This window comes from Cucumis sativus, chromosome 5 (genome assembly GCF_000004075.3).
Source record: "Cucumis sativus cultivar 9930 chromosome 5, Cucumber_9930_V3, whole genome shotgun sequence".
In the NCBI taxonomy this organism is placed as follows: domain Eukaryota; kingdom Viridiplantae; phylum Streptophyta; class Magnoliopsida; order Cucurbitales; family Cucurbitaceae; genus Cucumis; species Cucumis sativus.
In genome coordinates this window covers 3,043,949-3,055,071 of record NC_026659.2, presented here as the reverse complement: position 1 = coordinate 3,055,071, position 11,123 = coordinate 3,043,949, and the positions used below count along the sequence as shown (strand labels likewise).

General features: G+C 32.5%; 2 protein-coding genes across 3 annotated transcripts; both read left to right on the top strand.

Annotated features, from left to right (window-relative positions):
• Positions 1–1,312: 1,312 nt before the first annotated feature.
• LOC101219687 lies at positions 1,313–4,838 on the top strand. 2 transcript variants are annotated; one of them, XM_011656526.2, is made up of 2 exons: positions 1,313–1,564; positions 3,361–4,838. In XM_011656526.2, exon 2 carries the CDS (start codon positions 3,414–3,416, stop codon positions 4,446–4,448), a length of 1,035 nt encoding a protein of 344 aa, XP_011654828.1. In that variant the 5' UTR covers positions 1,313–1,564; positions 3,361–3,413; the 3' UTR covers positions 4,449–4,838. The 2 variants fall into 2 exon arrangements, with proteins under 2 accessions (XP_011654828.1, XP_004152380.1); XM_004152332.3 differs by having other exon boundaries at positions 1,335–1,564; positions 3,371–4,838.
• Positions 4,839–8,537: 3,699 nt separating this feature from the next.
• Positions 8,538–10,430, top strand: LOC101219927 (60S ribosomal protein L36-2). The gene is made up of 4 exons (XM_004152333.3): positions 8,538–8,638; positions 9,040–9,144; positions 9,379–9,578; positions 10,170–10,430. The coding sequence occupies exons 2-4, from the start codon at positions 9,043–9,045 to the stop codon at positions 10,198–10,200; spliced, it is 333 nt and encodes a 110-aa protein (XP_004152381.1). The 5' UTR covers positions 8,538–8,638; positions 9,040–9,042; the 3' UTR covers positions 10,201–10,430.
• The last annotated feature ends 693 nt before the right edge of the window (positions 10,431–11,123 follow it).

Here is an 11,123-nt window from a genome sequence, read left to right as displayed (position 1 = left end):
GCTTTATATGAACTCCTCAAATTAAAAGACTATCAATAGATTATGTGATCAAATCACACTAGACAAACGTTCTAAACATGTGAGAGTCTTTCAAAACTTCAATAATAACTAAAACACAAGATGAAGGGGGAAGAGTAAGGCCATAAAAAGAACATGTTTAACCTACTATATTTATAAATTTCTACCACTTGTGACAACACAAGTTCCAAATTATGAGTCTATCTACAATAAATCAATCTCATGTTGAGGGGAATGTTTGACACCTCGACATTGACTCTTCTTAGATGAGTGCTCTCCTATTTCGACTTCTCCAAAGTTATCTAGTATCACGCCACGTTCAGATAACTATATGCTCTTATACAAATAGAGCGACCCAAGTTTTGAAAATTTTAGTGATTTTCTAACCTTATATATTATTGAAAAAAATAAAAGAATTAATCATTTGGGGTGTCAATTTTAACAAACACATACGACAACTAAAGTGTGTTGCAAATTAGACTATAATATCTACTAAGATCTAATGCCTTTACGTGGATAGATAGAGTATATACTTGTGTAAATTGCAATATTATAAATTTTCTCAAATGAAAGGAGAACAAAAAAATTTAATTTAATATTTTTTTCCCAAAATTTAAAGCAATCAGTTTCTCAACCAAATCCAAAGGGTGATTTTGTACAAATGGAGATTCAAATCAAATCTATGGCACTATTCAAATTATAATGAGTAGTAGTCTTATGTTAACGTAAGCTGACTATGCAAATTTACCAAAATAAGTCCAACTGCACATGAGATCAGTACACTGCGACATTTTTTCTCGTTTTTTTGTTATCGCCAAACATAATACCCAAAATTCTCATCACTTGCTTTTTTCTCGCTCGCGAATAACTTTTCGTTTCTCTTTCTTGTTCGAAATACCTATTTCTTATTTATGATTCTTTTGCCTAAATACTATTTCTCATTCATGAACAACTTCTCGTCTTTTTATCCTTCTAAGTATTTATTTCTCGTTTTACTTCGATTATTCTTTTTCAGTTCAAATTCTTCGCAAATGAAGAAGTTGGAGAAGGAAGAAGAAGGGAAAAAAACATAGAAATGAAAGAAGAAGAAAGAAAGCATACAAATGAAAGAAGAATATGACAAAGCAAAAAACAAATAAGCGAAAACGAAGAAACGAAAACAGAAAACGAAAAACAGGTTACAAAACGAAGAAGGAAGAAAAGGTTAAAAGCGTAATTTTATAGTAGACAAAGAGTCAAACATCCGAAGTTGGGCTATTTTTCATTTGGAACCTCCACACAATTATTTCATCTAAAACGTATTAGTAAAAATCTCGATAATATAAAATGAAAGGGTTTGATATTCCCTCGATTACTGTTGCCGATTTTTGAGGCACTTGCCCAAACAGCTACCACTCGTTCAATCGGGTTAGAATTCTTATTCATTCCCCAATTAATCGGTGGATTACACAATATTTCAATTTCTCGACCGCCCCAAAAGCAAACCATCTGATTATAATTCTTCTAACTGTTTCGATTCCATTTCTCAGCTGGGTTCGCTGTTAAGGTTAGCTAATTGTAAAATTTGATTGAATATGTTTGAATTACTATGTATTCTTGCATGTTGAAAACCAAATTTGTTCACTAGGACCTCATGTTTTGATATAACTACTCTCCTTTGAATTCTGACTTTTCTTATTGATTATCATCTGTAATCACAGATTTTACATTCGCTTGTTGCGACACTGTTCCTTTTATTGCCATGTTGTATCTATTTCTTCTTTTTTTCATTCTTCATTAGTAACCTCACATCGATGTTGAATTGATTTGATGCTTTTTTTTTCTTCCGAATAATCGTTGTTATGAAGTGAATTCGAGCAAGTTAGTCATAATCTTCATAATTTATTTATTTATTTATTTTACTTTTCTAATATAATTGCATGTCAATGAAACTTATAGGGTATTAAATTCTAGGTAGTCAATGAGTTGCTTGTTCCCTCTAGGTCCCTTTTTACCTCTAGGCTAATGATAGTTGATGATTTTCATATTGAGTTTACTGATACTTGGAATTGTTATCAACTGTGGGGTCAATATTAGGAAATTAATGGTTCGTTTTTATTTTTGTTAATTTATGGCAATAATTGATGTCAATTAGAATCATTCTATAGTAGTTTGACAAACCAATCAGCTCTCTTAAGTTTAAGGCTATCAAGTAAAACAGGAAGTTTGTCCCTCGAGCCTGACGCTGATCCTTGCATCCTTGAGTGGTACTTGTTAGCTCCTTAGTTGAATAAAAGAAATGAAGAAATAGCTGCTGGCTTGAAAGTGAATGTAGGCATCTTCTTTTAGTTCAACAATTTGCTAGATCGATCCCCCTCTGAGACCTCTTGATCGAGAGTGCATTGTTTTGTATCATTTGACTGCTGAACTAAACCACTACTCACTCTCTTGTTCTCCTCAAGGATGATAAATCACAAAAAGGTCGAATGATTGGGCTAATAGAGTTTTATTAGGAAGATTGACCCTATTGACTAAATGGGATTGGCTTATTTGTTGTTAGGGCCTCTGTGGTGCATTTTATGTTAGTGCGTTTTGGAGGATTTAGATTGTGTTTTGTGGAATTTTTAATATGCACATTCTTATTTGTGACAGTTTCTTAGGGACTTTTGGGGTCGCTCTGGCTCATTAGAAGTCACGTTGCTTATTGGTGGAGATGTACTCCAGCTATTGTTTTGGGACGACAAGGCCCTTGGGCATGGACCTTTGTTTCCAATTTAATATAATATTTTACCTGAGAGAAATAAAAGAGAGGTTGAGAGTCCTTGAGGGAGGTGTGCTCTATGGCTAGGTTCAGTTGGCTCTCTTTGGATATTCATATGATTATGACCAAGCAGTTTTGTGATTTTTCTTTTTCTTTTATTCTCAGCGAAGGGTCTATCTTTTGTAGTCAGGTTTTTTTTGGGTAGATGCTCCTTTCCTAAATAATACTTTCTTTATTTCAATCTTTTTTTTTCCTTTTCTCCATGTTCTTTCCCCATGAATGTCTGGTTTTTATGTCTCTTCCTTTCCGCTTTCTAAAAAAGACTTATCTTTTAATAGCTGGATTTGATATTTGATAAATCTCCTGCTTGAATACGTGTTGTATTGGGAGGGAGATGTCATGCCAAGTGTGCTACTGCAACCTTACTCGATTTATTGATTGATAGTTTGAGCCTTGATATTTATTTGTTCTGCCGCTAACATGCATTATAGCATGTGAATTGCCCAAAAACTCTCATATCGATACTACAGTTTAGCACAACTTGTCATTGGTCATGCATGCTCTAAATAGCCATTTCTTTCTTTTCTCATCTTTTTCGTTAGACCTTTTCAGATAATGGAAGTATAGTTCGTATCGACTGTTTGTTGGACTAACTATGAATCAAGGTGTGGTATCAGCATCATGTCCTCCATATATTACCATACCCCACTACCACCATAAAAACTTCAAGACGTTCAAGTCCTCAAAGGTGCCCAATGCATTGACTCTCCGCTCACGTTTTATTCATTCTAGACGTCCTCCAATTTGTTGCACACAGACGAATCCTTGGGAACCTGCACCGGTCACATTTGCTCCCAACAATGAAGAGGATGAGACCTTCTTGAAGAAAACCGACAATATTTTTGAAAGTCTAAATGCTGATAGAACAACTGAAGTTTCGGAAGTAGAGACTAAAGAACTATTGGAGGCAACTAATCAACCAGAGGTGGTGCATTTGCAGATTTTCAAATGGCCAATGTGGTTTTTGGGGCCTTCTCTTCTCTTAACAACAGGGATGGCCCCAACATTGTGGCTTCCTATGTCATCTGTATTTCTCGGTCCCAATGTAGCCAGCCTCCTCTCTTTGATTGGACTCGACTGCATCTATAACCTTGGTGCTATGCTTTTTCTTCTCATGGCTGATGCTTGTGCACGGCCTAAACAACCAATAAAACCCATGAGCAGTGAGGCACCTTTCAGTTACCAATTCTGGAACATGCTTGCTAATGTGTTTGGATTTATGATCCCTTTAGTGATGTTTTATGGATCTGAAAGTGGGTTGATTCAACCCCATCTGCCTTTCATCTCCTTGGCAGTTCTATTGGGTCCCTATATTCTGCTCCTTTCAGTACAGATTTTGACCGAAATGCTGATATGGCACTGGCGATCCCCTGTCTGGCTGGTTACTCCAATTGTATACGAGGGTTATCGAGTTTTGCAGCTGATGAGAGGGTTGAAACTTGGGGCTGAGCTCAGTGCACCGGCCTGGATGATGCACACAATGAGAGGATTGGTTTGCTGGTGGGTGCTCATACTTGGTATTCAGCTCATGAGAGTAGCTTGGTTTGCTGGTATTGCTGCCTCTCTATCTCATAAGCAGGAAATTGTCGCTGATACCGCCAATCATCACGTAAAGGTGAATTTAGGATGACTTTTGAGAGAAAAAGAAGTGTTTTTAAGCAAACACATTACTTCTAGAAGAAGCACAACCAAGTGCTTTACTTAATACTACTAAAACCAAGTCTAGTGTTCTTAAAACTCCAAATGATTCCAAACCTATCCTTAATAAATAGGATATACTTCTATTTTGATATGAGATTTGTACAGAATTAAAGGTCTCTCAAGGACGTGCCTCAAATAAGTTTAGAAATAGGCATAGTACTAGATAAAAACTAGGGGACATAGTTGTTGTATGTTGCCTGTTCTTATTACTCACAGAATCAGTAGTTTATGTGTATAAAAGACTGTAATCTTTAAAAAGAACATGATATTCTGTTGTTTGTTAGTTTGATATAAATGCCTCGCAGAATTAATTGGAGCATGGTGCTTTCCACTAACATTTTTTCAAATTTCATTATGGTCATGTTTTTCTACTGTGTTCGAACTAGAATAAACTATTTGGGATGCATGTTTGAAATCAAAAGCATAGGAATTGATAATGGCTAGGGGCTTATTTGAATTTTGAGAGGATTCCTAAGGCTCGGAATTATAAATGATTGTTTTTGAGGTGCAGACATCGGGTTGCGTGAGCCATCTCTTTTCCTGTTTTTTAGTGTTTGTTTTGTGAGCTGTGTCTAAGCTCTAATGTATTTTACATTGATCTTTATGATAAATTTTCAAAGTAAATTTTAATCTATTCATTTTAAAATGAAATTATATTAGTTTTGTCTATTCTAATTCTGAATTAATTTCCTTGGGTTCTTTAATTTTTATGACAATAATGTATGAATAACAACGGTTTAGTTATTTGATATAAAAAATAGTTTCTAGTAAAAAAAGTAAACAGCTTTGAAATTAAATTTCATAACAAGTTCATTCCATAGTTTTTGGTCCTCAAGGTCATGGTGTTTGGTCATCACTTTTGTTAATAGACACAATGACCAATCATTAACGATCACAATGGTTGGCGGTCAATGATCAAGTGAAGGTAAATGTTATTAGTCACCAATAGACAAGATGATCAGTCATGGAAGGTCAAGACGATTGGTGGTTGATCGTCATGGTCCAAACGATCGGCGATCGGTCATCAACTGTGAAGTTGATTGATCATGAAGTCAACCAATGTTTGTTGTCAATAATTGCTGACGACCATTGATAAGAGGTATAAAATGAATGGATTTTTTCTTAAACTTCAAACATTCAATTTTTTTTAAACCTCGGTATCCAAACATAGGTTTTACTTCAAATGCCTAAACCTAATTTCAAAACCATGTACCAAGTACTCCCGTATGAAATATTTAAACTTGTAAAGTGAGAGTTTGAGATTTGTATAATAAATTTATTAGTTTGTAAAGATATATTTTTTAAAGTACAAAACTAATTAACCATCTTCTAAAGTTAAAAAATTAAATAGACACCAACCTAAGGATCTAAAGGTTTACGTTTCTAATTTAAACTAATTACCTCTATACTTAGTAACTATTTATAATAGGTTATCAAATTTTATCATCAATCGATAATTAAATAAAAACCTTATATATATATATATATAACAAAAGTGTTAATTATTACATTCTTTTAAAAGAAAAAGAGAGAACAAAATTTGTTGACCATTAAGTATGAATTTTTGTTTTTCTTTTATTAAATCACCATCATTGTTATTAGATATATATGGAATATAATCGAATGTTCTGTTCTTAACTATGTATCAGTTTACTTATTTGAAAAAAATGTATCAGTTCAGTCTTGGAAATGACTTAATGCATTGAAAAACTTTCTACATTTGTTATTTGTCAATATGTAACTGAATAACATTTAACATTAATACTCATATTGATGTTGTTTTGTAGTGATTGGTTGTTATTTGTATATAAAAACAATAATAATAATGAGTGTGACCAATTCCTCACTATATATATATATGCCAATAATTGATCTCAAAAATACTGCCCTTACAAATATTAAGGAGTGAAATATGAGGACCCGTGAGCTTTTTGTAGTGTTCGTTGCAATTACTGTTTTATTGGCTTGTTTTATTACGTCGAGTAAGTATCATCCATTTTTATTGTGTTTTTCTGTTTACAACGATTATGATAATATAAAATAGAATCGACGCTCCAATTTTTGAGTGGGAGGTTTGAGTTTCTTTTTTTTACTCTATTGAAACGTTTTAAAAGTGTGTTTGGAAGTAATTTTTTATACTTTTTCTCATTTCCAAAATCACTTTTCTATTGATATTTGTAATACATCGAAATTGAATTTTAGAACACATAAGATTATTTAGAATTAATTTGACAATAATTAGTTGATTGGCGACTCATTTAGTCTTAACTACGAGTATAACACCATAGAATCAACCTCATCTCACTCATTTATTGAAGGACAAATTTGAAGAACGTTTTTTTTATTGCCACTCTTAGTTAAATAATTTGTGTTATTATAATTCTAAAATCATTTTTATACTGAATAAAACAAATTAAAATAACATTTTAAGAATTTAGAACTAAACATCAATACGAATATCTTTATTAAGAGTTTAGAACTAAAAATGAATATGAATGATAGTTTAATCTTTGTTTTTCAAAATTATTGTTTGGTTGATGACATTGCAGGTGAAGGACAGGGTTTGTGGAATTGCCTTTCCCCATGCTCCGAGACCTATAAGAGTTTGTCATGTTACATGGATTGTGTTGAAAAAAATAAAGGAACCGGATCCTGTATTCCTAAACGACCTGGCTCAGACGAGTTTGTTTGCTGCTGTACTGGTTGATACACAAAAATCAACGAGCTATCTTCCTAAAAATGAAACAACATCATATTAGTTATCTTGTTAATGATCATTTTATTAGTATAATAAATTCAAGTTAAGACTTGAAGTAGCTATTAACTCAAAGAGAAGACTGTACACATGTCAGTTATCAAATGAATTATGTTGGTGTTGGCTATCTTATCAATGAAGGATGTTTTAGTTCTTTTTCATTTTTTAAGCGAGTGGGGGCATTTTTTGTTATTGGAAATAATTAACGAAAAATGTAACGAACAAAAATAGATGGAAGAAAGAAAGAAACTTACATACGTCTCCGTCTAGTTACTAAGAAAGAAAAATAAATTAACATTGTGTGTTATTTTATTAGTACAGTGTTGCTTATTAAATTAAGTTTCTTACTCACCCAAATGTTTGTGGAATATATTTTTAATTGTATTTGAAAACTAAACAAGATCGAGAAAAGACAATGTTATTGTATTTGACTCACTAGTTGAAATTGATTAAAATTTGGCATTTTGCAAAGGTATGCACGATATAAAATATTTGATTCAACCCACGAGTGGACCAAGAGTGAACTTAATCTTGATTCTCAATATTGCTTCTCGCTTTTCAATATCTTCTCTTGCTCGGTGGATCTTGCTTCTCACTCCTTCAACTTGTCCGTTCATCAAACTTTTATTCAATTCTGTAAAATCTCGACATCGTTTCTCAATTCTCGTTCATACTTCTAGACCTTGCTTTTTTATTCTTGTTTTAACTTCTCGATGTCTTGTTTTAGCTTCTCGATCTTGGACCTTAGGTAAAATAAGAGGGCAGAGGAAAAACTCATAGTAGGAAGAAAAAATAACGAAGAATAATGCAGGAAAAAAAAAGAAGAGAAAAACACAAGAAGAAGAAGAGAATGACAAGAAAAATGAAAGAAAAAAATGAGAAATGCAAAAGAAAAAGGGGAAAATAGAAAAATTAAAAAGAAAGAAAAATACAGAAAAACCAATGGTTTTCATTTTTTTTAAAATCAATTAATTTTTTTTTCTGTCTATAAACTTTTACAGTTTGTTCAGTAATCGTTTTTCTTTATTTTCAAATGTTTAATTTTAATCTATAAAACTTTTAATAAATCTTAAATCTTAAATTTAGTTCTTAATGTAAAAATTAAGAGACTAAATTTAAGATTTAAGATTTAATAAAAATAGAGAGAATTTCAAAATAAGAGAAAGTAAATGGTATTTTAACCCTTAATTAATTAATTAATAATAACGATTATTATTATTATTTTATATAAGAAAGAGAATTTCGCACGCAATTCAGCCCAAATTGTTGTTCGGCCCATTAAACAATTATTGGCATCATATAAATTCTCCTCTAAATCCCAAACCCTAAATTTTCATACTCGGTCGTCAGATTCATCGAAACAGGTGAGAATCCGTTGCTTTTAGAGTCGTTGTTCTTTGGTTAGTTATCAATTTTGCAATCGTTGTTCATTGGTAAGTTCACCTCTGTTAATGGTTTCAGTGATACAGAAAGGGATTTTTTAGGTTAGTTTGTTTGAAACAATTGAATGATTGTGGACCGTTGTGCATTCTGGGATTTTTTTTATTCTACTCGGGAATTTTATGTCTGCAGCTGTACTTTGATTGTGCTTGGTGAAATAAGTTCGGATTTGGCTGGAAATTTGCTTGGATAATGCTTGATTTAGAGACCCAGTTTTAGTTAGACAGAGTAAACGTTAGGAGATTTATTTTCGTCTTTGCAGAATTAGGGTTTTGCAGTTGAACTTATTTTTGATGGAGTGACTAATTGGGTTTTATTGAAACAGGTAATGGCTCCGAAACAGCCGAATACTGGCCTTTTTGTTGGTCTGAACAAGGGCCACATTGTCACCAAGAAGGAGTTGGCCCCACGGCCCTCAGATCGTAAAGGAGTAAGTCAATCGACATGAAACTAGATGTTTTAAAATTTTCTTTGATGGTGTTAGTTAGCTGTTTAGGAGATTAAGGAACGAGTTTAGGTTATTTTATTTTATTGGACAATTTCTGAACTATGGTTACTTACTTTTAATATGTTGCTGAAAAAGTCTTGTTAGATTCTTCATATACGAGCATACAAAATTTAAGATTGTGTTCTCAAGTTTCTGTTTTCATACAAATCAATGTAGAAATCAAGTAAAAGAGTCCTCTTTGTCCGGAGTTTGATCCGGGAAGTTGCTGGTTTTGCCCCATATGAGAAGAGAATCACTGAGCTTCTAAAAGTTGGAAAGGACAAGCGTGCTCTGAAGGTAGCCAAAAGAAAGCTTGGAACCCACAAGAGAGCGAAGAAGAAGAGAGAGGAAATGTCCAGTGTTCTAAGAAAGATGAGGTAATCCTTCTTCCTTCGTAGAAGGACTGTCTGCTGCTTTTATATTTAAACTTACGGCCTAAGTCATGGTTTGTTTATGTGGAAAGTTCTAATATTATATTTAGATCTGCTCCTTTCAAAAGAATCCTAGGCACATTAGTTTGGCTAATGTGTTGGTGTCCAACGCTCTGATGGACACTAGTTAGTACAATGGATGTATATCCAACGCTTGATGGACACTAATTACAATGATGTATTAGACGCCAGTTTCAAACTTTGGAGTTAACGTTGGCCGAACATTTGTTAAATTTAGCTTGACTTTGAATATAATTTGAGAACAAAAATCACCAGACACATTTTTTAAAGAATGTAAATTCTCAAACCTTCTGACTCTGAATTTTCTTGTATAAAAATAATGTACATCTTTAGCAAAATGTACATCACCAGTTGACGTATTCTTGTTGTGTCGATGTTCTTAGTACTCTTATAAAATGATGAATGTGTTCGTCGCATCTGTTTCTTGTATTTTTATCAATCATTTTTAAGATGTGGGTTGAAATTTGCCAGGAAAGGTACATTCTCATTTCATGACTGGATATATTGTATTTTCAGGGCCGGTGGAGGTGCTGAGAAGAAGAAGTGAGATCTACACTTGCTCATTCATTCAAAGTCTTGCACTGTGGCTACTCATTTTTGTTTGTTTTAGGTTTCAATTTGTCAGAGACTGAGACCGAGCTGGAGCTTATAATCAATTTCAGTTTTGTGATCTTTGAACTTGTTTTACTAACACCCAATTTTGTTATGGCTCCGTTTGTTTCAATGATGCATTGTGGTTTGATGAATTAATTAGCCAGTCGTGTCATTTTTTGAGTTTGTGGTTTATGTCTTCCCCTTGATTCATCAGTTTATTCTATATTGGGTTTTAAAATATTTGAGAATTTTAAGTATTTTTATGAACTTTATATACTTACATAACAAAATCTTTCTAGATATGTTCATTCATAGGGTTGGAACATTTTGTCAACATTCGTATTTAAAACTTTTGATAATAATAGAAGCATATTTGAAAGTGATTTTGTTGGAGTTAGAAGTTATTTTGAAATAGTAAAGTGAATCAAAGCATTTATAAACAGAAAGTATTTGATAGATAGCAATTGATAAAGACTAACATGTTTAGAATTTTTGTTGTTTCATTTATATCATATATTTTACCTATACCTTTTCTTTTTAATTATAAATTGTAAGCTTTTTTCCAGAAAAAGAAAAACAAAGTCTTTTGAATTTTATTTAGATATTGAAAATACTTCTAAAATATCAAGAATAAAATAGATGAGTCATTAGGTTTGGAGTTTAAATCTTCTCCCATTTAATTTGTTAAAATGTTTTGGAGTTTAAATCTTCTCCCTTTAATTTGTTAAAAAAGGTAATAAAATGGTTGAAAAATAAATATCAATTTTGGGTGTATTTGTCAAAAGAAAGTAACAAAATAGATGAAAAATTATGTCAATTGTTGGGTATATGAAGAAAGATAGATTATTGGTTCAAACAAATATGGCAAGTTAAAAT

What these genes read in the sequence shown, in the direction of transcription:
- LOC101219687 (XM_011656526.2), top strand. Translation starts at nt 3,414, where the DNA reads ATGAATCAAGGTGTGGTATCAGCATCATGTCCTCCATATATTACCATA.
- LOC101219927 (XM_004152333.3), top strand. Translation starts at nt 9,043, where the DNA reads ATGGCTCCGAAACAGCCGAATACTGGCCTTTTTGTTGGTCTGAACAAG. An exon ending in GGCCCTCAGATCGTAAAGGA is followed by an intron (nt 9,145 to 9,378) that starts GTAAGTCAATCG and finishes AAATCAATGTAG; the next exon opens with AAATCAAGTAAAAGAGTCCT. An exon ending in AGTGTTCTAAGAAAGATGAG is followed by an intron (nt 9,579 to 10,169) that starts GTAATCCTTCTT and finishes TTGTATTTTCAG; the next exon opens with GGCCGGTGGAGGTGCTGAGA.